The sequence below is a fragment of the Balaenoptera physalus genome, assembly GCF_965194825.1.
Source record: "Balaenoptera physalus genome assembly, chromosome: 18".
Classification (NCBI taxonomy): domain Eukaryota; kingdom Metazoa; phylum Chordata; class Mammalia; order Artiodactyla; family Balaenopteridae; genus Balaenoptera; species Balaenoptera physalus.
In genome coordinates, this window is record NC_138899.1 from 56244768 (window position 1) to 56271842 (window position 27075).

A 27075-nucleotide genomic window follows, 5' to 3' on the forward strand; every position below is an offset into this window, starting at 1 on the left:
AGCTCTTGTTTTGTTACTGTATTGAAAATGGCTTATGACACTTAGCTAAGTTTTTAAGTTTTTATTCAAAAAATGGCAGTTTTATCAACTAAACAAGATCATGGTAGAGATGTTACCTGGTTTACATTATTAGCTTATGTGTTCATATCAGCTATTGTCTTAGGATCATTTACACAATGAAAGGAAAATGTCACCCCCAGCTTCACACATTGGTGTTTCTTAAATGCTTAAAAAATATCTTCAGGTGGGAAAAAAGTATTTATATGAATTAAGCAGTTTTTCTCCAAACATTAATGCTTTGAAATGGTAATGTAATATAACTGTTCCATGCATACTCTTATAGTGAAATTATTCATTGTTAAAACTGTACTTTAGGGGACTTCCTTGGCGGTTCAGTGGTTAGGACTCTGTGCTTCCGCTGCTGGGAGCCTGGGTTTGATCCCTGGTCAAGGAACTAAGATCCCGCATACCGTGCAGGCAGCCAAAAAAAACAAACCAAAAAACTGTACTTTAATGAAAAGGTCATGTTTTTTCAGAAGACGGAGTAATACAAGTTTTGGACAGCTTTATATACTGTTCTAATAAGAATTGATTCCTTAGTGATACTGTACCATAATATAGCTTTGAACTATTAAAATGTTTTTATTAAATATTCAGCTTTTATTTTACTTAATGAAATATTAGTAAATGTGTATTTAATGCTACATAGTGCCAGGGACCGTAAGTATATTGATTGTGTATATTGAAGTTGCAGAAATAATAGACTGCATTGATTACTGCAGCCCCTAAGTGATTTCTTAAGTGACTTACAATAGGAGGATGGTCTTCCTATACCAATATCTCCTGTACTTCGAAGTTGAGATTTCTTAAAATTTGAGTATTTTGTTTTCCATGTGATAAGTTTACTGTAAAGCCATTATTCTTAACATCAGCCAGTTTAATATGTGATGGATTGTGTCTGACTTCCTAAGTAGATTTACTGGTGAGGTTGAAACATTTTTTTCATATACCTGTATTTATCAGTGTTTTGTATTTACTCTTCTGTGAATTGTCTGTTCATAGTCTTTGCAAATTTTTCTATTGAAGTATTAGTCTTTCCTTACTTGCATAAGATCCTTATGTAGTACAGAAGCTAACCATTTATTAGTAGTAGTTATGGTGGATTTTCCACATTTGTAGTTTGACTTTTAATTGTGCTTATGATGGTTTTAGATATGTAGAACTTTGTAATGTTTAGTCTGATATCTTTTCTTTTCCTTTGTGATCTGTTTTATTGATACTACCCTTTTTCATCCAAAAGTCAAGTTTATACTTGTATCTCCTCCTGGTTTGTGTGGTCTTACTTCTTTTTTATGTAATTATTATTATTTTTTAAATTTATTTATTTATTTTTGGCTGTATCGGGTCTTCGTTGCTGCGCACGGGCTTCTCATTGCTGTGGCTTCTCTTGCTGCGGATCACAGGCTCTAGGCGCGCAGGCGTCAGTAGTTGTGGCACTCGGGCTCAGTAGTTGTGGCTTGCGGGCTCTAGAGCACAGGCTCAGTAGTTGTGGCGCACAGGCTTAGTTGCTCCACAGCATGTGGGATCTTCCCTGACCAGGGATCGAACCCGTGTCCCCTGCATTGGCAGGCAGATTCTTAACCACTGTGTCACCAGGGAAGCCCACATTTTGATGTAATTATTTAATCCATCTTTTATGTAGTTATTTAATCCATCTTTAATAATTTTGATACATTGTATGAAATGAGATTTTTTTTTAATATTTATTTATTCTTTGGCTGCATCGGGTCTCAGTTGTGGCACATGGGCTCTTCATTGCGGTGCGTGGGCTTTTCTCTAGTTGTGGTGTGCGGGCTTTTCCCTAGTTGTGGCACATGGGCTCCAGAGCATGCGGGCTCAGTAGTCGTGGCACGCAGGCTCAGCAGTTGCGGCACGTGGGCTTAGTTGCCCCTCGGCATGTGGGATCTTAGTTCCCTGACCAGGGGTCAAACCGGTGTCCCCTGCATTGTAAGATGGATTCTCAACCACTGGACCACCAGGGAAGTCCTGAGATGAGATTGTAAAATAATTTTTTATCTTACCTGGCAAACCGATTTTGCCAGTACCATTCTTCCCCATTTTTAAGTGGCATTTTTTTTTTTTTATCTTGTGTTTAATTCTTAAATTTACCAGTTTGTTTCTGGCTACCTATTCTGTTCCATTGGTCCATCTATCTTTGTGACAGTACCATAAAGCCTTAATAATTATGATTTAACCATATCCTTTTATATGGTATGTTCTGATATCTGGTGGTGTATCCCTGTATTTTTTTTTCCAAATTTTCTTAAGTAGTCTCTTCCCATTTTTTCCATGTTAATTAAATCATTTGCAAGTGTTCAACAAGTATAATATTTATATAAATATTACAAATAAATTATACTTGTTGAATTTGGCAAAAATTGATGTGTGTTCAATATTTCATAGTTTCATAAAAAAATGTTGTACATGCCTCTTTTTACTCAAGTCATTTTGTAGGATTCTCTCTCTGGCTTTTGTAGCTGCCTCTGTGTAAGTCTCATGCTTGCATTTCTTGAATGTAAGCTAAGTAGCCACTTAGTCTACTTGATTCATTTCTGTAAGCCCAGGACTAAAAACAGTGACTGGAACATAATAGGTGCTTAGTACATGTTTATTAAGTACATGAATAAATTTTTACATATTTTGCTATTTTTAATTGCAGATTTAGTCCATTTTTTCCATTATTTTGTAAACCAGTAATTATGGTGTGAAAAAGCCTATGTGTCCAATTATGTTGCTGATTATTATTTTTAAGACTTACTCTGAGTCTTGGGTTTTCCATGTAGAAACTTGTCTGCAAATATTTTTTGATTTTTTTCTGTTGATACTACTTCCTATTTATTTCATGTCCTATTTATTTTAGTTACATTTTTAAGCCAAATGTTATATAATAATAAGGGGAGTGGGCATTTCTACACATGTGTTTTGTTGCTGATATCAATAGAAATGTCTCTAAAATTTATATTGAGGATTATATTGACTATTGGCTTAAGATAGATAATCTTTATTATGTTAAGGAAGTGTGCTTTATTTCTGGATTGTTCAAGGATTATTATCAGAAATAGATTTTGGTGAATTTCAGCAGCCATAGCTTTGATGTGTTAAACTGATTGGGAAATGGTGGTCTATGGTTTAGTTTTGTTTTTGTTTGTTAAATGTATGATAATTTTATGAGATTTTTTGTATCTGACTTATGCTAAATAAAATGGATTAGGTAGCTTTCCATTTCTTTAATGTTCTAAAATAGTTAATAGTTTCCCTGGGATTAAAAAGTTTTTTAAAAAATCACTAGTAAAATCTTCTGGTCCTGGAGTTCTAGGGGGAGGTAATCTTTGATAGCTTTTTCAGTCTCTTGGATACTATCTATGTGACATTAGGCAAGTTGCCTAATCTACATGAGCCTCAATTTCTTCATCTGTAAAATGGGATAATAATAGTTCCTGCCTAATTTCTAATTTATTGTGAGGAATAAATTAGAAAAAAACAAGTTAACACATTTATCACTGTGTTCATACTTGGTACCTAGAACACCTAAGCGCTCAGTCACTGTTACATGCTGCAGCTGGTGTTAGGGGGGCAGGGGTAGGAAGTAGCTTCAGCTAGTCAGTTTCAGTAATTCATATTTTCCCCTAAAATCTTGTGTTTCATCAAGGGCTTAAAATTTAAAACATATGATAATACATTAAACTTCCTGTATGTTTAAATTTTTCAATTATTTTTAAATCCTTTCACATTGTAAACTTTTTTATTCTTTTGGGATGATATTTGTTAAAGAATTTTTTTCTTTAGTTAAGAAATTAGTTAAGACACTATAATTTACATATAACACGTAAGTTTAAAGTGTGCATAGGAATTCCATGGTGGTCCAGTGGTTAGGACTCCACACTCTCATTGCCGAGGGCCTGGGTTCAATCCCTGGTCGGGGAACTAAAATCCCACAAGCCACACGGTGCGGCCAAAATAAATAAATAAGTAAAGTGTGCAGTGTGTTGATTTGACTGACATGTTGCAAAATGACTACCACAATAGTGTTAGCTAACATCTCCATGTCACACTTAATTACCATGTTTCTGTTTGGTTGGTTGGTTGGTTTTTTTGTGGTGAGGACATTTAAGACCTAGTCTCTTAGCAGCTTTAAGGTATGTAATACAGTATGGTTACTGTAATCACCATCCTATAAATTAGATTCCCCCAAATAGTCTTATAACTGGAAATTTGTACCTTTTGCCCTATCTCCCCATATCCCACATTCCTCAGACCTGGTAACCACCTCTGTACTCTTGTTTCTGTAAGTTTGGATTTCTTAGATTTCACATATAAATGATATCATATAGTATTTGTCTTTCTCTGTCTTATTTCACTTAGCACAGTGCTGTCAAGGTCCATCCATGTTGTCACAGATGGTAGATTTCCTTCTTTCTCATAGCTAAATAATATTCCACTGTATGTATATACCACATCATCTTTATCCATATCTTGGCTATTGTGAATAATGCTGTAGTGAACATGGGGGTGCAGGTATCCCTTCAAGATCCGTTTGTATATCCTTTGGATGTATATGCACAGGTGGGAATCTTGGATCACATGGTAGTCCTGTTTTTAATATCAGGAACCTCCATACTGTTTTCCATAGTGTCTGTACCAATTTACATTACAGTGCTGAAAGGTATCTCTTTTCTCCACATCCTTACCCACACTTGTTATCTCTTGTCTTTTTAATACTAGCCATTCTAACAGGTATGAGGTGATATTGCAGTTTAGATTCACATTTCTCTGTCGATTAGTGATGTCAAGCATCTTTTCATGTACCTTTTGGCCATTTGTATGTCTTCTTCAGAAAATGTCTATTCAGTTTCTCTGCCCATTTTTTAATTGGATTCTTTGGGGTTATTTTGTAATTGGGTTATGAGTTTTTCATATATTTTGAATATTAACCCTTTAGCAAATATATGATTTGCAAATATTTTCTTCCATTCTGTATGTTTCCTTTTCATTTTGTTGATTATTTCTTCTGCTGCGCAGAGCTTTTAGTTTGATGTAGTCCCACTTGTTGATTTTTGTTTTTGTTGACCATGCTTTTGGTGTCATATCCAAAAAATCATTGCCAAGATGAGTGTCAGGTAGAGCTCTTTTTTTTTATGTTTTCTTCTGGCAGTTTTACAGTTTCATTTCTTATGTTTAAGTCTTTAATAAACTTTGGGTTAATTTCTGTGAGTGATGTAAGATAGGGGTCCAATGTCATTCTTCTACATGTGGTTACCCAATTTTTCCAACACCAGTTATTGAAAAGAATATATATTCCCTATTGAATAGTCTTGGCCCCTTTGTCAAATGTTAGTTGACCCTATATTTGAGGGTTTATTTCTGGGCTCTCAATTCTTTTCTATTGGTCTATGTTTCTGTTTTTATGAGAGTATCATACTGTTTTGATCACTGAAGATTTGTAGTATAGTTTGAAATCAGGAAGTGTGATGCCTCCAGCTTTGGTCTTCTTTCTCAGGATTGCTTTGACTGTTTGGGGTCTTTTGTGGTTCCTATAAAAATTATAGGATTGTTTTTCTATTTCTGTGAAAAATACCATTGGAATTTTGATCAGGATTGCATTGAATCTACAGATGGCTTTGAGTAGTATGGACATTACAACAATATTAATTGATCTGATCCATAAACACAGGATATCTTTATTTGTCTGTGTCTTCAATTTCCTTCAGTGTCTTGTAGTTATCAGTATACAGACCTTTCACCACCTCAGTTAAATTTATCACTAAGTGTTTTATCATTTATGATGCATTGTGAATGGGATTGTTTTCTTTTTTCTTTTTCAAATGTTTTGTTGTTAGTGTATGCAAATGCAACTGATTTCTGTATTTTGATTTGGGTTTTTTTGGCCACGCTGTGCAGCTTGCAGGATCTTAATTCCCTGACCTGGTATCGAACCTGTGCCACCTGCAGTGGAAGCGCAGAGTCTTAACCACTGGACTTCCAGGGAATTTCCTGTATTTTTATTTTGTATCCTGCAAATTTACTGAATTTATTGAGTAGTTCCAACAGTTTGCTGGAGGGGGAGGGGGGCAGGGGGAGTCTTTAGGGTTTTCTATATATAAGATCATCTTATCTACAAAGAGAGATAATTTTACTTCCTTTCCAATTTGGATGCCTTTTTTTTTCTTGCCTGATTGATCTGGCTAGGACTTCCAATACTATGTTGAATAGGAGTGGCAAGAGTGGGCACCCTTGTCCTGTTTCCGATCACAGAGAGAAGGCTTTCAGTCTTTCACCACTGAGTATGATATTGGCTGTAGATTTGTCATATATGGCCTCTGTGATGTTCCTTCTATTCCCAATTGGTTGAGTATTTTTATCATGAAATGATGTTGTATTTTGTCAAATGCGTTTTCTGCATCTGTTGAGATAAGATTTTTATCTTTCAGTTTCAATCAATATCAATTGATTTGCAAATGTTGAACCATCTGTCCTTACATCTCAGGGATAAATCTCACTTGATCATGGTGTATGATCCTTTTAACGTGCTGTTCAATTCAGTTTGCTAATATTTTGTTGAGAATTTTTGCATCTATATTTATTGAGGATATTGGTCTATAGTTTTCTTTCCTTGTAGTGTCCTTATCTGGCTTGGGTATCAGGGTAATGCCAGCCTCCTGTAATGAGTTTGGGAATATTCTCTTCTTTTCTGTTTTTTGGAAGAGTTTGAGGAGGATTGACATTAATTATTCTTTAAATGTTTTATAGAATTCTCCAGTGAAACCATCTGGTCCTGGCCTTTTTTGTGTTGGGAGGTTTTTAATTATTGGTTCAGTATCCTTCCTTGTTACTGATCTGTTCAGATTTTCTGTTTATCACAATTCATTTGGTAGGTTGTATGTTTCTAGGAATGTATCCATTTCTTCTAGGTTATCCAGTATGTTGGTGTATAATTGTTCATAGTAGTCTCTTTCAATCCTTTTTATTTCTGTGGTATCAGTTTAATGTCTCCTCTTTCATTTCTGAATTTGAGTCTTCTCTTTTTTTTCTTAGTCTAGGTAAAAGTTTGTCAAATTTGTTTTTCTTTTCAATAAACCAGCTTTTAGGTTTCTTATCTTTCCTATTCTTGTCTCTTTCATTTATTTCTGCTCTGATCTTTGTTATTTCCCTCCTTCTGCTACCTTGGGCTTAGTTTTTTTTTTTTTCTAGTTCCTTGAGGTGTAAAGTTAGGTTGTTTTTTTTAGATCTGTCTCTTTCTTAATACAGGCATTTATCAGTATAAACTTTCCTCTTCGAATTGCTTTTGCAGCATCCTGTAGGATTTGGTATATTGTTTTTCCATTTTCATTTGTTTGAAGATATTTTTTGAGTTCCTTTGATTTCTTTTTTGTCCCATTAACTGTTCAGGAGTGTGTTAACTTCCATATATTTGTGAATTTTCCATCTTTCCTCCTGTTATTGATTTCTGGTTTTTTACCATTTGGGTCAGAAAAAATACCTGGTATAATTTCAGTCTTCTCAAATTTGCCAAGATTTATTTTGTGACCTATTATGTGATCTGTCCTGGAGAATGTTCTGTGTGTGCTTGAAAAGAATGTGTATTCTGCTGCTGTTGGACGGAATGTTCTCTATATGTCTGTAAGGTCCATTTAGTTTAAAGTATTGCTCAAGTCCGATGTTTCCTTGTTGATTTTCTCTCTGGATGATCTATCCATTGTTGAAAGTGGTTTATTTAAGGCTTCTGCTGTTACTGTGTTGTCTATTTCTCCCTTCATACCTGTTAGTTTTTGCTTAATATACTCCAGTGTTGGGCACATATATATTTAAGGTTGTTACATCTTCTTGATGAATTGACCCCCATATCATTATATAATGACTTTCTTTGTCTCTTGTTACCATTTTAGGCTTAAAGTTTATTTTGTCTGATATAAATAATAGTTACCCCTGCCCTCTTTTGGTTTCTGTTTGCATGGAATATCCTTTTCCATTCCTTAACTTTGAGCTTATGAGTGTCTTTAAATCTGAAGTGAGTCTCTAGTAGGCAGCATATAGTTGGTTCTTGTGTTTTTATCCATCCACCACTCTATACCTTTTGATTGGAGAATTAAATCTATTTACATTTAGATTAATATACTTAAGGACTTACTAATGCCATCTTATTGGTTTTTGGCAATTTTGTAGTTCCCTTTTTCCTTTTTTTCTCTCTTGCTGCCTTCCTTTTTGAATTGATGAGTTTCCATAGTGGTATGCTTTTATTTCCTTCTCTTTATCTTTTGTGAATCTATTTTAGGTTTTTGCTTTGTAATTACCATGCTGCTTATATGAAAGATCATATATATATGACAGTCTATTTTATGCTAATAACAACTTTGGTTGAATACAGAAAGTACCTTTTCACTTGCCCCCCCATTAATGTTTTATTGAAGCGTAGTTGATTTACAGTATTATTTTGATGTCACAATTTACATCTTTATATATTGTGTATACATTAACAAATTGTTTTAGCTATAGCTATTTTTTTTTTTTTTAACATCTTTATTGAAGTATAATTGCCTTACAATGGTGTGTTAGCTTCTGCTTTATAACAAAGTGAATCAGTTATACATATACAATATGTTCCCATTTCTCTTCCCTCTTGCATCTCCCTCCCTCCCACCCTCCCCATCCCATCCCTCTAGGTGGTCACAAAGCACCGAGCTGATCTCCCTGTGCTATGCGGCTGCTTCCCACTAGTTATCTATTTTACATTTGGTAGTGTATATATGTCCATGACACTCTCTTACCCTGTCACATCTCACCCCACCCCCTCCCCATATCCTCAAGTCCATTCTCTAGTAGGTCTGTGTCTTTATTCCCGTCTTGCCACTAGGTTCTTCATGGCCTTTTTTTTTTTTTTTTTTTTTTTTCCCCTTAGATTCCGTATATATGTGTTAGCATACTGTATTTGTTTTTCTCTTTCTGACTTACTTCACTCTGTATGACAGACTCTAACTCCATCCACCTCATTACAAATACCTCCATTTCATTTCTTTTTATGGCTGAGTAATATTCCATTGTATATATGTGCCACATCTTCTTTATCCATTCATCTGTCGATGGACATTTAGATTGCTTCCATGTCCTGGCTATTGTAAATAGAGCTGCAATGAACATTTTGGTACATGACTCTTTTTGACCTATGGTTTTCTCAGGGTATATGCCCAGTAGTGGGATTGCTGGGTCGTATGGTAGTTCTATTTGTAGTTTTTTAAGGAACCTCCATACTGTTCTCCATAGTGGCTGTATCAATTTACATTCCCACCAACAGTGCAAGAGTGTTCCCTTTCCTCCACACCCTCTCCAGCATTTATTGTTTCTAGATTTTTTGATGATGGCCATTCTGACCGGTGTGAGATGATATCTCATTGTAGTTTTGATTTGCATTTCTCTAATGATTAATGATGTTGAGCATTCTTTCATGTGTCTGTAGGCCATCTGTATATCTTCTTTGGAGAAATGTCTATTTAGGTCTTCGGCCCATTTTTGGATTGGGTTGTTCGTTTTTTTGTTATTGAGCTGCATGAGCTGCTTGTAAATCTTGGAGATTAATCCTTTGTCAGTTGCTTCATTTGCAAATATTTTCTCCCATTCTGATGGTTGTCTTTTGGTCTTGTTTATGGTTTCCTTTGCTGTGCAAAAGCTTTTAAGTTTCATTAGGTCCCATTTGTTTATTTGTGTTCTTATTTCCATTTCTCTGGGAGCTGGGTCAAAAAGAATCTTGCTGTGATGTATGTCATAGAGTGTTCTGCCTATGTTTTCCTCTAAGAGTTTGATAGTGTCTGCCCTTACACTTAGGTCTTTAATCCATTTTGAGTTTATTTTTGTGCATGGTGTCAGGGAGTGTTCTATTTTCATACTTTTACATGTACCTGTCCAATTTTCCCAGCACCACTTATTGAAGAGGCTGTCTTTTCTCCACTGTATATGCTTGCCTCCTTTATCAAAAATAAGGTGCCCATATGTGTGTGGGTTTATCTCTGGGCTTTCTATCCTGTTCCATTGATCTATATTTCTGTTTTTCTGCCAGTACCAAACTGTCTTGATTACTGAAGCTTTGTAATATAGTCTGAAGTCAGGGAGCCTGATTCCCCCAGCTCCATTTTTCGTTCTCAAGATTGCTTTGGCTATTCGGGGTCTTTTGTGTTTCCATACAAATTGTGAAATTTTTTGTTCTAGTTCTGTGAAAAATGCCAGTGGTAGTTTGATAGGGATTGCATTGAATCTGTAGATTGCTTTGGGTAGTAGAGTCATTTTCACAATTTTGATTCTTCCAATCCAGGAACATGGTATATCTCTCCATCTATTTGTATCATCTTTAATTTCTTTCATCAGTGTCTTATAATTTTCTGCATACAGGTCTTTTGTCTCCTTAGGTAGGTTTATTCCTAGATATTTTATTCTTTTTGTTGCAATGGTAAATGGGAGTGTTTTCTTAATTTCACTTTCAGATTTTTCGTCATTAGTGTATAGAAATGCAAGAGATTTCTGTACATTAATTTTGTATCCTGCTACTTTACCAAATTCATTGATTAGCTCTAGGAGTTTTCTGGTAGCATCTTTAGGATTCTCTATGTATAGTATCATGTCATCTGCAAATAGTGACAGCTTTACTTCTTCTTTTCCGATTTGGATTCCTTTTATTTCTTTGTCTTCTCTGATTGCTGTGGCTAACACTTCCAAAACTATGTTGAATAATAGTGGTGAGAGTGGGCAACCTTGTCTTGTTCCTGATCTTAGTGGAAATGGTTTCAGTTTTTCACCATTGAGGACAATGTTGGCTGTGGGTTTGTCATATATGGCCTTTATTATGTTGAGGAAAGTTCCCTCTATGCCTACTTTCTGCAGGGCTTTTATCATAAATGGGTGTTGAATTTTGTCGAAAGCTTTCTCTGCATCTATTGAAATGATCATATGGTTTTTCTCCTTCAGTTTGTTAATATGATGTATCACATTGATTGATTTGCGTATATTGAAGAATCCTTGCATTCCTGGGATAAACCCCACTTGATCATGGTGTATGATCCTTTTAATGTGCTGTTGGATTCTGTTTGCTAGTATTTTGTTGAGGATTTTTGCATCTATGTTCATCAGTGATATTGGCCTGTAGTTTTCTTTCTTTGTGACATCTTTGTCTGGTTTTGGTATCAGGGTGATGGTGGCCTCGTAGAATGAGTTTGGGAGTGTTCCTCCCTCTGCAATATTTTGGAAGAGTTTGAGAAGGATAGGTGTTAGCTCTTCTCTAAATGTTTGATAGAATTCACCTGTGAAGCCATCTGGTCCTGGGCTTTTGTTTGTTGGAAGGTTTTTAATCACAGTTTCAATTTCAGTGCTTGTGATTGGTCTGTTCATATTTTCTATTTCTTCCTGGTTCAGTCTCGGCAGTTTGTGCATTTCTAAGAATCTGTCCATTTCTTCCAGGTTGTCCATTTTATTGGCATAGAGTTGCTTGTAGTAATCTCTCATGATCTTTTGTATTTCTGCAGTGTCAGTGGTTACTTCTCCTTTTTCATTTCTAATTCTATTGATCTGAGTCTTCTCCCTTTTTCTCTTGATGAGTCTAACTAATGGTTTATCAATTTTGTTTATCTTCTCAAAGAACCAGCTTTTAGTTTCATTGATTTTTGCTATTGTTTCCTTCATTTCTTTTTCATTTATTTCTGACCTGATCTTTATAATTTCTTTCCTTCTGCTGGCTTTGGGGTTTTTTTGTTCTTCTTTCTCTAATTGCTTTAGGTGCAAGGTTAGGTTGTTTATTCGAGATGTTTCCTGTTTCTTGAGGTAGGCTTGTATTGCTATAAACTTCCCTTTTAGCACTGCTTTTGCTGCGTCCCATAGGTTTTGGGTCGTCGTATCTCCATTGTCATTTGTTTCTAGGTATTTTTTGATTTCCCCTTTGATTTCTTCAGTGATCACTTCGTTATTAAGTAATGTATTGTGTAGCCTCCATGTGTTTGTATTTTTTACAGATCTTTTCCTGTAATTGATATCTAGTCTCATAGCGTTGTGGTCGGAAAAGATACTTGATACGATTTCAATTTTCTTAAATTTACCAAGGCTTGATTTGTGACCCAAGATATGATCTATCCTGGAGAATGTTCCATGAGCACTTGAGAAAAATGTGTATTCTGTTGTTTTTGGATGGAATGTCCTATAAATATCAATTAAGTCCATCTTGTTTAATGTATCATTTAAAGCTTGTGTTTCCTTATTTATTTTCATTTTGGATGATCTGTCCATTGGTGAGAGTGGGGTGTTAAAGTCCCCTACTATGATTGTGTTGCTGTCGATTTCCCCTTTTATGGCTGTTAGTATTTGCCTTATGTATTGAGGTGCTCCTATGTTGGGTGCATAAATATTTACAATTGTTATACCTTCCTCTTGTATCGATCCCTTGATCATTATATAGTGTCCTTCTTTGTCTCTTGTAATAGTCTTTATTTTAAAGTCTATTTTGTCTGATATGAGAATTGTTACTCCAGCTTTCTTTTGATTTCCATTTGCATGGAATATCTTTTTCCATCCCCTCACTTTCAGTCTATATGTGTCTCTAGGTCTGAAGTGGGTCTCTTGTAGACAGCATATATATGGGTCTTGTTTTTGTATCCATTCAGCCAGCCTGTGTCTTTTGGTGGGAGCATTTAATCCATTTACATTCAAGGTAATTATCGATATGTATGTTCCTATTCCCATTTTCTTAAATGTTTTGGGTTTGTTATTGTAGGTGTTTTCCTTCTCTTGTGTTTCTTGCCTAGAAAAGTTCCTTTAGCATTTGTTGTAAAGCTGGTTTGGTGGTGCTGAACTCTCTCAGCTTTTGCTTGTCTGTAAAGGTTTTAATTTCTCCATCGAATCTGAATGAGATCCTTGCTGGGTAGTGTAATCTTGGTTGTAGGTTTTTCTCCTTCATCACTTTAAGTATATCCTGCCACTCCCTTCTGGCTTGCAGAGTTTCTGCTGAAAGATCAGATGTTAACCTTATGGGGATTCCCTTGTGTGTTATTTGTTTTTTTTCCCTTGCTGCCTTTAATATGTTTTCCTTATATTTAATTTTTGACAGTTTGATTAATATGTGTCTTGGTGTGTTTCTCCTTGGGTTTATCCTGTATGGGACTCTCTGTGCTTCCAGGACTTGATTAACTATTTCCTTTCCCATATTAGGGAAGTTTTCAACTATAATCTCTTCAAATATCTTCTCAGTCCCTTTCTTTTTCTCTTCTTCTTCTGGGACCCCTATAATTCGAATGTTGGCGCGTTTAATGTTGTCCCAGAGGTCTCTGAGACTGTCCTCAGTTCTTTTCATTCTTTTTTCTTTATCCTGCTCTGCAGTAGTTATTTCCACCATTTTATCTTCCAGGTCACTTATCCCTTCTTCTGCCTCAGTTATTCTGCTATTGATCCCATCTAGAGTATTTTTAATTTCATTTATTGTGGTTTTCATCATTGCTTGGTTCCTCTTTAGTTCTTCTACGTCCTTGTTAAATGTTTCTTGCATTTTGTCTATTCTATTTCCAAGATTTTGGATCATCCTTACTATCATTATTCTGAATTCTTTTTCAGGTAGACTACCTATTTCCTCTTCATTTGTTAAGTCTGGTATGTTCTGACCCTGCTCCTTCATCTGCTGTGTGTTTTTCTGTCGTCTCATTTTGCTTATCTTACTGTGTTTGGGGTCTCCTTTTCACAGGCTGCAGGTTCGTAGTTCCTGTTGTTTTTGGTATCTGTCCCCAGTGGCTAAGGTTGGTTCAGTGGGTTGTGTAGGCTTCCTGGTGGAGGGAACTAGTGCCTGAGCTCTGGTGGATGAGGTTGGATCTTGTCTTTCTGGTGGGCACGTCCACGTCTGGTGGTGTATTTTGGGGTGTCTGTGGCCTTATTATGATTTTAGGCAGCCTCTCTGCTAATGGATGGGGCTGTGTTCCTGTCTTGCTAGTTGTTTGGCATAGGGTGTCCAGCACTGTAGCTTGCTGGTCGTTGAGTGAAGCTGGGTCTTGATGTTGAGATGGAGATCTCTGAGAGATTTTTGCCGTTTGGTATTACGTGGAGCTGGGAGGTCTCTTGTGGACCAGTGTCCTGAAGTTGGCTCTCCCACCTCAGAGGCACGGCCCTGATGCCTGGCTGGAGCACCAAGAGCCTTTCGTCCACACGGCTCAGAGTAAAAGGGAGAAAAAATAGAAAGAAAGAAAGAAAGAAAGAAAGAGGCTATAATATAGTGAAGTAAAATAAAGCTATTGTAAAGCAAAGCTATACAGACAAAATCGCACCCAGAAGCATATACATATACACTCACAAATAAAGGAAAAGGGGAAATATTAATATATCCTGCTCCCAAAGTCCACCTCCTGAATTTGGGATGATTCGTTGTCTATTCAGGTATTCACCAGATGCAGGCACATCAAGTTGTTTGTGGAGTTTTAATCCGCTGCTTCTAAGGCTGCTGGGAGAGATTTCCCCTTATCTTCCCTGTTCGCACAGTTCCTGGGGTTCAGCTTTGGATTTGGACCCGCCTCTGCGTGTAGGTCGCCTGAGGGCGTCTATTCCCCGCACAGACAGGATGGGGTTAAAGGAGCAGCTGCTTCGGGGGCTCTGGCTCACTCAGGCCGCGGGGAGGGAGGTGTACAGAGGAGGCGGGGTGAGCCTGCGGCGGCCGAGGCCGGCGTGACATTGCACCAGCCTGAGGTGGGCAGTGCGTTCTCCCGGGGAACTTGTCCCCGGATCACGGGACCCTGGCAGTGGCGGGCTGCACAGGCTCCCGGGAGGGGCGATGTGGAGAGTGACCTGTGCTCACACACAGGCTTTTTGGAGGCGGCAGCAGCAGCCCCAGCGTCTCACGCCCGTCTCTGGGGTCCGTGCTGATCGCCGCGGCTCGCGCCTTTCTCTGGAGTTCGTTTAGGCGGCACTCTGAATCCCCTCTCCTTGCGCGCCGCGAAACAAAGAGGCAAGAAAAAGTCTCTTGCCTCTTCGGCAGCTGCAGACTTTTTCCCGGACTCCCTACCAGCCAGCTGTGGTGCGCTAACCCCTTCAGGCTGTGTTCACGCCGCCAGCCCCAGTCCTCTCCCCGCGATCCAACCGAAACCGAAACCCGAGCCTCAGCTCCCAGCCCCGCCCGCCGAGCAGCCAAGCCTCTCGGGCTGGTGAGTGCTGCTCGGCGCCGAGCCTCTGTGCGGGAGTCTCTCCGTTTTTTTCCTCTGTGCCCCTGTTGCTGTGGGGTCTGCGGTGATCGCCGCGGCTCGCGCCCTTCTCTGGAGTTCGTTTAGGCGGCGCTCTGAATCCCCTCTCCTTGCGCGCCGCGAAACAAAGAGGCAAGAAAAAGTCTCTTGCCTCTTCGGCAGCTGCAGACTTTTTCCCGGTCTCCCTCCCAGCCAGCTGTTGTGCGATAATCCCTTCAGGCTGTGTTCACGCTGCCAGCCTCAGTCCTCTCCCTGCGATCCGACCGAAGCCGAGCCTCAGCTCCCAGCCCCGCCCGCCCCGGCGGGTGAGCAGACAAGCCTCTCGGGCTGGAGAGTGCTGCTCGGCGCCGAGCCTCCGTGCGGGAACCTCTCCGCTTTGCCCTCCGCACCCCTGTGGCTGCGCTCTCCTCCGTGGCTCCGAAGCTTCCCCCCTCTGCCACCCGCAGTCTCCGCCCGCGAAGGGGCTTCCTAGTGCGTGGAAATCTTTCCTCCTTCACGGCTCCCTCCCACTAGTGCAGGTGCCGTCCCTATTCTTTTGTCTCTGTTATTTCTTTTTTCTTTTGCCCTACCCAAGTACGGGGGGAGTTTCTTGCCTTTTTGGAGGTCGGACGTTTTCTGCCAGCGTTCAGTGGGTGTTCTGTAGGAGCAGTTCCACGTGTAGATGTATTTCTACTGTATCTGTGGGAAGGAATGTGATCTCCGCGTCTTACTCTTCCGCCATCTTCCTGAGCTCCCTAGCTATAGCTATTTTTAATACCTTTGTCTTCTAACCTTTATACTAGAGTTAAATAGTTAACACACCACCATATTATATTATTAAACTGTTTTGTATCTGACTCTGTGCTTACCTTTATCATTGTTTTGTGTGTTTTCATGTTGGTAATTAGCAACCTTTCAGCGTTTCTTATAAGACACTTTTAGTGATGAATACCCTCAGCGTTTTTTTTTTTTGTTTTTTTGGGGAAAGTCTTTATCTCACCTTCATTTCTGAAGGACAGTTTAGTTTGGTAAAGTATTTTTGGTTAGCTTTTTTTTTTTTCTTTCAGCACTTTGAATATATCATCCTGGTCTCCACTGAAATATCTGCTGATAGCCTTATGAAATTCCCTTGTATGAGAGAAATTCTTTTTTCTTGCTGCTTTTAAAATTCTTTGATTTTAGACAGGTTTAGTAAAATGTGTCTTGGAAAAGATCTTTTTGGATTGAAATTTTGAGGTGACCTACTCACTTCAACTTGGACCCACAAATCTCTCCCCACATTTCGCAAGTTTTCAGCCGTTGTTTCTTTTTTTCTTTTTTCTTTTCTTTTTTTTTTTTTTTTGGCCACACCATGTGGCTTGCAGGATCTTAGTTCCCCAATCAGGTATTGAACCTGCGCCCTCGGTAGTGAAAGCACAGATTCCTAACCACTGATGCACCAGGGAATTCCTTCAGCCATTATTTCTTTAAATAATCTTTCTGCCCCTTTTTCCCTCTCTTCATCTGCTGAGACTCCAAGGATGCATACATTATTTCTCTTGATTGTGTCCCAAAAGTCCCATAGGATTACTTCATCCTTTTCACTCTTTTTTTCTCCTCTGACTACAGAATTTCAAATGATCTGTCTTCAAACTCACTGATGTTTCTGCTTGGTCTAGTCTGCTGTTGAAGCTCTCTATTGAATGCTACAGTTCAGTCATTGTACTATTCAGCTCCAGAATTTGTTTGGTTCTTTTTTATGTTTTTTTCTCTTTGTTGAATTTCTCATTTTGTTCTTCTGTTGTTTTCCTGATATCATTAAATTGTTTGCCTGTATTCTCTTATAGTTCTCAGTGCATCTGTAGAACAGTTTTTTTGAATTCTTTGTTGGATAGTTCCTGGTCTCAATTTCTTTGGGCTAGTTACTGGAGGTTTACTGTATTCCTTTGGTAGAGACATTTTTCCCTGATTCTTGGTGAACCAAGCAGCCTTGTGTAGGTGTCTACACATTTGAAAAAGGAATAACCTCTTGTAGACTTTTATAGACTAATGTCAGTATGGGAAAACTCCCACCTGCAGGTGGGGCACACTGGAGCAGGTCTGGTGGTACCAGGCGCCAAGGGGGCATGTGGCAACAGTGGGTCTGGGGCAGGGGGGTGGTTATCGCTTTAGCTCAGGTCACTAGAATCCAACAACTGTGTGGTTCTTGGCAAACACTGCAGGGGTTCCACAGTGGCTGCAAGGGCTGTTGGGGTCCTCAGCAGCACTTCCAGGTCCAGCAGCTAGAGACCAGGACAGGCAGTGGTGGTGGCCGGCTCTGGTGGTGAGCATACACTTGGCTGCGGGGCCAGCTACAGATGCCTGTGTATGTAGTGGTCGGGGCCAGTTGCAGACACACAGTAGTAGGGGCCAGGCAGGCAGCAAGGGCCAGAGTCAACTACACGTTCACTGACAGCTTCAGGGACCCTGGCTGTCGGGGTGCTTTCCCATGGCTGCACAATCTCCACCTGAGGGTAAGCACTGCAGTAGAGGTTGGCGATGGGTGTCAGGGCAGCACCATGAAAGTGCAGAGCTGGTGGGGCTAGCCCCAAGCATGCAAAGGGCAGTGGGGTCAGCCATGGGAGTCTAGGCTGCCATCTTGCACGGAGGCCTGAGCTGACTGCAGTGTGGTTCCCGGGCTCTGGCAGTGGCAAGGGCAAAGGGACTGAGGTAGCTGACATAAGTGAAAGCTAACAGCTCTGCGGCACAGTACCTGGTGAAATCTGCAGGGCATCTGCAGCAGCTGTGATGTCTGTTGGTTCTTTCTTCAGTGGCAAAAGCTGCTTTGTCTGTCTGTAGAGCAGGTCACTGTGAACTGCAATCAATCACTCCCACTGCATCGCTGTTCTTGGTAGTCCCTGATTTTTGTCCTCGTTCCTAGCAGTCTCTGTAGGTCTCACCTTCGCCGTTGTGGGTGGAGTGAAACCTGAGCAGGACCTTCGTGCAGTGGCCCAAAAGGCTGCATCAGCTGGTCACCCACCCACTCTTCTTTTCATGTTGAGGGGAACTCTTTCCAGCTGGGAGGTTTCCTCTTGTCTCTGAGCGGTGTCAGCTCGGAGGATGGGATGATGCAGGCAAAGTGAAGTTGTCTTTCTTATCTTCTTTTGCAATTATTCTCATGGTATTTTGTTCCACTGTGTTGCTTAAATTTCTTAAATGGACTCCGGAGCTCTCCTAGAGCTGTTTTTCTTCATGGATAGCTATCTAATTGTTGATCATTTTGTGGGAATGAAGATTGGGGTCTCCACTAAAGGCTTTTTAAATTTGTTTTTCCTTAATGAATCAGCTCTTATTTTTAACTGTGTATTTTATTACATATCCATTTATTAATGGAGTTTCTGTTTCTTAATTTCTACTTTTGTAATTTTCTTCCCCTGACTTTTCTTAAGTTTCTTTGTGTTTGTTCTTTCTTCAGATGAACACTTAAGACTATTGACAGGAGGTGAGGAAGTGGTCTGTTCTTATTTCTTAATGAAAATAGTCAAAGCTGTATTGTCCCTGAATATAATTCTGTCCATATATCACATAAACTTTGGGTGATGATTCCTTGATTTCATTGTTTTTGGAACAATTTAATATTGTGTTTTTGCTTACTCTTTTGACTTGGTGGTTTTCCAAAAGGACTTATTTTTCAATCTCTACATAGGTGGAAGTTTTTTGGGTTTTTTTCCACCTTTATTACATTGTGTTCAGGTATTATAACCTTTACAATTTTTACATTTTGAATTTGGAAATGACCGTGGTTTTGAGGAAGTGTTTATGTAATTATTTTTTGTAACTGTTCTAAAGTTATTTGAAAAGAAGGTATATTCTCTGTAAGATATTTTATTTGCAGACTCTTCTTTCAAATACAAACTTCTTTTCCTCTGATTATGTCACAAGGGTATATATATCCTACTTCACTGCCACTTCTGTTAGCTTCCACTTAGGAATTCCCTATGACCATGATTTCAAAAATGGACTCTTTTTCTATTTTATCTCTCCCCGTAATCCCACTTAAGAAGTAATACTATGACTTGATCACTTTATCAAAATACAACAGAAAACACCAAGATTGTGAAATTAAATGAGTCTCTCATGGATTTTCTTGGACAGAGATTCATTTGTCCAGCTACCAAACCCTATTGTTCTTCATTACTCAAATCTTTCTCTGCTTGGCTAATGGAATTTCTTAGTTTCACCCAGAAGCAGAGTGGTCTAGGGGGAAGAATATAGGTTTTAGATCAACACAGGCCTGGGTTTTAATCTAAGTAATATTACTACCATAACAACAGTTTAGATGACCAAGTTATTTAACTTCTCTCTAAGCCTCAGTTTCCACTCCTGTAAAAACATAAAAATACAAAGCCAAGAATGAATACCCCATCAACTTCAGGGGCTTCTAGCCTTCTTGGAAAGCACCATTGTTGGCAATTTAAGGGAAAATAGGGAAGTAGGAAAAGCAAACAAAAATGGCATTTAACACATATTTTTAATACAATAAAGTTTGGAAGGCATCTCTATTCAAAACAAATCAGATTTAAGACCTGTTCCAGTGAGAATTCCTATTTCTTGCATCCCCTCATCAGATTTTGAGGAAATGTTATATAACATCATGATCTACTAAGATAGCTTCTTCCTCAAGTTTTATATTATATAGAATAGTTTTTGGTTTTGGTTTTTCTAGTTTTGAACTATCCATTACTGATTTGAAATTTTCTTTGTTCTTATATTCTTTGTACTTATATTCTCCTTTATTTTGTTTTTTGCAATCCTAGCAAATTTCCTAACTATTGTTACATTTTTAAAAATTATTACAATGCTTAGAGACCTCTTTTAAATCTGTTTTTTTACCCATGTATATATAGGATGGAACATAAAAAGATCTCTCAATTCTACCACCATAGACCTTTCTACATGGTCTGTGTGAGAGGGAAGCAAATTTGTTATCATGTACTTTTAAGATAATTGAAGTGGATAGCATATATTAAATTTAAATTCTAAGCAAACACATAAAAATCATGTTATCTCTAAACTGCAGTTGTCAAGAGCTGTAGCTGATGAGAAATCAGTGAATGTCTCTGACTTTTGTCTCTGCTTTCCTCTGAGTTGACTGCCTTTCTCACAGGCTCTCCCCACTTGGTAGCAAAGCTTTAGGCTTATATCATACTTACAGTTAGAGATCCCAGCAAAAAAGAGGTGCTGCTTTGTGAGTTCCAAAAGTGGTCCTGCTTAGCTTTCATCACATACCCAGTTCCTATTCCTGAGCTAACCACTGTGAATTCTGACTGGACATGAACTGAATTAAGCTCAAAACTTAGAAGGGAGAAGAGGTGGTTCCCAAAAGGGAAAAAAAATTAAAAGGAGTTCTAGTGCTAAAAAAGATACTAACTAGAAGACCCCAAATAAAAAGAGAATATTTCTATTCCAAGTGCCTAGTGCATTGTCTGGTTTATAGTAGACATTCACTATAGCTGCTGTTATTAGAGTTAACTACTACTGTAGATCTACCATAACCTTTCAAACTTCTCCTGGCCTCCAGGAAAGGGTTTTCTCCCTTTATTTCCAAGAATCAAGATGAATGACTACATTACCTGGGTTCTTCTGAGATTGAGGAGTGTAGATCTGTACTAATCTTCACTCTTCTTAGATGGGGTTTCTCAACTCTTAATATCTGGGACTTCTAACATTTAACTCATACCTTTACTTTTTATTCCCTTTTCTCTATTGTCATCACTCTTCCTTTCATGCTGAGCAGGTAATCTTTTGGTTTCAAGTGATAGAAACTTGAGTTACCTTAAATTAAAAAAAGAGGTCATTAGTTCAAAGATTCCCAGAAAGGTTCTACCTGCAAGTTGTAGGGGGGGTAGGAATTGGGCCTCACGAATGATTGGAACCAGGCCTGAAACACTGGCAGGATTCTCCATCTCCCATCCTGCTTCTCTTTGCATGCCAGCCTTATTCTCTATCTCTGCAGAACTCCTTTCTCTAAGTAGGAGGATATATGGTTCCCAACAGGTTTTATATTCTTGGCCACTAGAGCGTTAAACATAATGGTCTTTCTGGTCCATGTTCAAAAAGCTCATGGGCGGGACTGATGGGTATGGTGTGACTTACTTGCTCTTTCACAAACCAGTTGACTATGTAGACGGTAGGGTACTATGATAGGTTTATATTAATTAGGTACTCAGCTCTGGACTAGTCGTCTGATTATTCATACTAACCAAGTGGATAGTTGAAGGGCTAGTGCTAGAAAAGAGGTGCTAGGCAAACAGTCTCACGGAGTCTGCTACACCAGAACATTGAGATTCCATGGTTTTCGTCTTGTGCTGTGTAAGCCTCCAGAGTCCTTGTCAGTCCATGGCAAAATCCGTTTCCAAAGATACTTCTCATTTATCCACCTGTGTAACTTATACTGCTAATCATAAGTACAAGCATTTCCTTCAGTGATACACCCAACAGGAACAAAAGAATAGATGGGACTTTTCCTCATGTGTCCATAAACAGGTGCTCAGTATCTTAAATAATATTATAAAATCAGTATTTTAAAATAGTTTCCCACTCCAAAATAACCAGCTTCTAACTTCTATTATTATCATTAGGAAGATGACCTTGAGGCTTTGGTGGGCTCACACATTAGGTGAAAGTTTATCTTACTCTGTCAAATAATGGTTCTATTTTTACTTTCTGTTCCAGTGAGGAGGTAGATTTGGAACTTCCAAGCACTGAAAATGAATATGTATCAACTTCAGAGGCTGATGTTGGTGGGGAACCCAAAGTGGTTTTTAAAGAAAAAACAGTCACTTCTCTTGGAGTCGTGGCAGATGGAGTGGCCCCAGTCTTCAAAAAGAGAAGAATTGAAAATGGAAAATCTAGAAATTTAAGGCAACGAGGTGATGATCAATAACTGTAAAAAAAGCTTCTTGTATGGGCTTTTTGGACAGAATGGAGACTATACATCTTAAACGCTCCTCTCTGTTTATTTTACAGTACTTAAATGCTAAAAATTTAGACTTATTCTAAATGTAAAATAAATCTTTTTTCATGTGAAATTGATTTTTGTTCCTAAAATGGAAGCCTACCACATCGCATTGTAATACAGTGTATTATGTTCAGTGTCTAAAAGTTGCTAATTATGTCATAAGATGCTATGTATCTGTTATTTAAAACATGGAAAAGAAAGGCCTCTATTCCATTCTTACTCATATGAACATACTTGTACTGCACTGAAAATGCATTACTTTTGCATGTGGACATTATCCAAGAAATAATAATTAGACCACATAAGAGAAGATTCACAGCCCGTGATGAGTCAGTCCTGAGGATCCTGTCAGAAGAACTGATGTAGAAAGTGTATGCATATGGGCTTACTTTATTCAATTTAACGTCAAGGGCCAAGAACCAGGACTGCAGCTCAGGTCGTGCTTAATATGGAATGAAAATCGAACCAGAGGTAGAAGGGTGTATCATCTGCCTGGTTCAGTGCAAAGCAACAACCACTGCTTAAGCATTTTCACCCTGAGCCAGGCACTGTGCTAGGCACTGGAGATGTAAAGGTGAGCAAGACATACCTCTGTTCTTCACGACTTCTCATTCTGACGGAGTCCTTTTTTCCCGTCATGTACTCTGTGTAGCGGCCTTATATGTACTGGAAAATATTTTTTAGGGTTTATTTGAAACTGTGTAGATGAAGTCTTGAACAAAAAAGCAAGGTCTCTGACTTCAGTAAAAGGTTTTGATGTTCCTTTAGACAAAGTGGAAATTTCCCATTTCCTGGTGAAATTTCTTAAAAAGTGGCATTTTCTTATTTAATCCATTTGAAGTAGGTACCTTCCCTTTATTATTCCAAATTCTTAAAATTATATTTTTTATAAATTGTACAGTAGTTAACATTTGGTAGTATTTGTCTTTTTAAGGTTACTAGTGTACATGTAAGAAAATTATAGCTTATTAAAAACTTTATGAAAGAGTAAATTAAATATTGTTATTTTTTTTCTTCTAATACTGATCAGCGTCAACTTAGCATTGGTGAGATAGATAGTATTTGGAGACTTGTCTTTATATTTGTTCAGTATACTTACTTGGCTATTTCACGAATGTATAGTGTTATAGAGAAGTATTTTACATTCTCCAAGCCCATTTGTCATCTAGCTAATAAGCAGTGCATTTTGGTGCTTGACTCTCCTCAATTGGAAAAGAAAATAAGATATAAATGGAGTACTGCTATATTTTACCCACATATTTAGCTCATACAAAATAAGCAAATTTGAGGACATTTTTAAAACCACACCTCATTATGTAAAGTGTTTCTCTTTGATGCATTCTTTAAATTATCTCCTTTACCTTTGTAACAAGGCAGTATTCTCAGAAGTTTAAAGGCAATTCACCTTAAACTGAAACTGGTTTTAAGGATTGCTCAGAAAAGACTCTTGACAAACACAAAAATTTTAGTAAATCAAATCATGAAAAATAATACTTTTCTATTTGCTTTGAAAGAATAAGTAGAAAATATACCAGCTTCAATTACTGGATTTTTGCAGAAGTTAAATATTTAATATCATGTCTACCATTACCTTTCTATTATATTGTTTTGCCTGTATTTATTTTTGTATAGTTGTTAGGAGATTATCAAGTCACTGTATTTTTATTATATATAAAAAAAATCTAAACAGTAGAGAAATAAGTGTTTAAAAAAAAGTCCCAGTAATCTCTGACCCCTCCCCCATGGCCACTGTGGGGTTTTGTTTTGTTTTGTTTTGTTTTTGTTTTTTTTCACTAAGCATGTTAATATTGTGGGTATATGTGGATAACCCTTATGACACCTGGATCTATGAGGTCTGCTTTCTGGATGAAATCGTATTCAAAGAAGCATAATCCAAACAGTCAAAAGTAGTTTTTGTTTTTTAATGCAATTTTTATAAATTCTGAAAACTGTACTGGGGGAAACAACCAGATCTGTAAGTGTTGAAAAACTGTAATAATTAAAATAGTATGGTACTTGCTCACGCATACATAAACTAGAGTTTGTTTCTGGTTGTCTGTTATTGTACCAGCACCACACTGGTTTCATTATTGTGTTTTCATAGTATGTTTTAACATCTGGCGAAGCAGATACCCTCATAGTACCTTTCTGTTTAAAAATGTTCATATCTATTCATTATTTCAAGTTGCCACCTCTGCCTTCCCCCAAAAGCTCTGTGATCCCATACCACACCTACTGAGTTGGTAATAACTGCCATAATTGTTTTTGACATCGATTCTTCTCATCTATCAACATTGTCCTTTCAGTTAGTCAGTTTATGTCTCTCTAAAGTTGTGTAGTTTTCTCTCTAACGGGCCCTATACGTTTCTTAAAATGTAAGCTTTCTGAGGGTGCCCACATCATAAATACATGGCATATTGTAAGCAGTTAATATTTTTTAGTGAATGAATGAGAAAATAGAAGGAAAAGAGCAAAAAAAAGAAATACAGATGACTCAAAACTACAACTGGATGTCATTTTTCACCAGATTACCAAACATCAATTTGTTAATGTTGGTGAAGTTGTGAGAAAATAGGTGATCTTGTACACTGTTAAAGTATATGCATTAATCTTTTAAATTTTTCTGTATTTTATTATGTTTTTACATCTTAAAAAGTTTGCAGGCTGAGAGACTGCTTCTCCCAAGGTTAGCCCTTAGAACAAAGGGCTTGCCCAGGAGCACATCTTTCACATACAAACCAGCCAATTCCAAGTCTGTGGCCCCAACCACCTCCTTATCTAATTCTCACACACCAATCAATTATTCCCTCTGCCCTAAAATCATCCCAGGGCCAGCTACCAGGCAACTAGAGGCCACTTCTGTAGCCCAAAGCCCACTTGAATTGTTCAGACTCGCCAATCCTAAACTGTTTACTCTGCCCTACCTCACCTCTTCCAAACAAACTCTGATAAAGACATTGGCCTAGACTTTCCCCTTGCTCCCATCTTCTGCCAAATCTGGTGTTTCCCCTGTAGCCCTGAGTGGCACATGATCACCTCCTGTCTGAGATCTGTGAGTATAATAAACTTCCTCCTCCCAAGCCTCATTCTTGTCTCTTGTGGCCACACCTACTTTTACCATGCCATATCCAACATGTACATTTGTAGAACAGTACACATGGATACAACCTCTAATAGAGAAAGTTTTCAAAATATCAAAATTTAAAAGCACATATCTATTAACTGGGTAATTCCGCTTCCAGAAATTTATTATAGGTACTCTCACACATGTTAGAAATGACAGGTATAAGGCTAATTAATATTACTTCTAAATAAGCAATTTGAAAACACCTTAGGGTCTATCAATATAAAACTGTTAAATCGGTTGCATTTCTTTATACTAACAATGAAATTCAGAAAGGGAAAGTAAAAAAAAATCCCTTTTAAAATCACATCAAAAAAAAAGGAAAATACTTAGGAATAAACCTGACCAAGGAGGTGAAAGACTTACAAGCTGAGAACTATAAGACATTAATAAAGGAAATTGAAGGTGATTTAAGAAATGGAAAAATATCCCATGCTCTTGAATGGGAAGAATTAATATTGTTAAAATGGACATACTACCCAAAGCAATCTACAGATTTAATGTTATCCCTATCAAATTACCCATGACATTTTTCACAGAACTAGAACAAATAATCCTAAAATTTATATGGAACCATAACAGACCCAGAATTGCCAAAGCAATCCTGAGGGAAAAAAACAAAGCAGGAGGCATAACCCTTCCAGACTTCAGACAATACCACAGTAATTGTACAATTACTACAAAGCTACAGTGATCAAAACAGTGTAGTATTGGCACAAAAACAGACGTGGACCAGTGGAACAGAATAGAGAGTCCAGAAATAAACCCACACACCTTCAGTCAATTAATCTTTGACAAAGGAGGCAAGAATATACAATAGGGAAAAAGTCTCTTCAGCAACTGGTGTTGAGAAAGCCAGACAACTGCATGTAAATCAATGAAGTTAGAACACATCCTCACACCATCCACAAAAATAAACTCAAAATGGCTTAAAGACTTAAGTATAAAGCATGACACCATAAACCTCCTAGAAGAGAACATAGGCAAAACATTTTCTGATATAAATCGTACCAGTGTTTTCTTAGGTCAGTCTCCCAAGGCAAGAGAAATAAAAGCAAAAGAAACCCAAATGGGACCTCATCAAACATAAGCTTTTGCACAGCAGAGGAAACCATAAATAAGATGAAAAGGCAACCTATGGACTGGGAGAAAATATTTGCAAATGATGCAACCGACAAGGGCTTAATTTGCAAAATATACAAACAGCGCATACAACTTAATAACAACAACAAAAACTCCAAACAACCCAATCAAAAAATGGGCAGAAGACCTAAATAGACATTTCTCCAAAGAAGACATACAGATAGCCAACAGACACATGAAAAGATGCTCAACATCACTTATTATTAGAGAAATGCAAGTCAAAACTACAATGAGGTACCACCTCACACCAGTCAGAATGGCCATGATTAAAAATAACATGCTGAAGAGGGTGTGGAGAAAAGGGAACCCACTGCTGGCAGGAATGTAAATTGGTGCAGCCACTTTGGAGAACAGTATGGAGGTTCCTCAAAAAACTAAAAATAGAATTTCCATATGATCCAGCAATCCCACTCCTGGGCATATATCCAGAAAAAATAAGATACATGTACCCCTATGTTTATAGCAGCACTATTCACAATAGCCAAGACAGGGAAACAACCTAAATGTCCATCAACAGAGGAATGGATAAAGAAGATGTGTGTGTGTGTCTATGTGTATATATATACATATATATATATACACATACATATACAATGGAATATTACTCAGCA

The 27075-nt window shown here is 38.0% G+C and overlaps 1 protein-coding gene across 2 annotated transcripts in view; it reads left to right on the top strand.

Annotated features, from left to right (window-relative positions):
* Nucleotides 1-24235, top strand: part of WBP4 (WW domain binding protein 4) — a 40106-nt gene extending 15871 nt beyond the window's left edge. For both annotated transcript variants that reach the window (XM_082435848.1, XM_082435849.1), the window contains exon 10: nt 21912-24235. In XM_082435848.1, the coding sequence (XP_082291974.1) occupies nt 21912-22122 (211 nt within the window). In that variant the 3' untranslated portion in view covers nt 22123-24235. The remainder of the gene's footprint in view (nt 1-21911) is intronic.
* Nucleotides 24236-27075: the final 2840 nt, after the last annotated feature.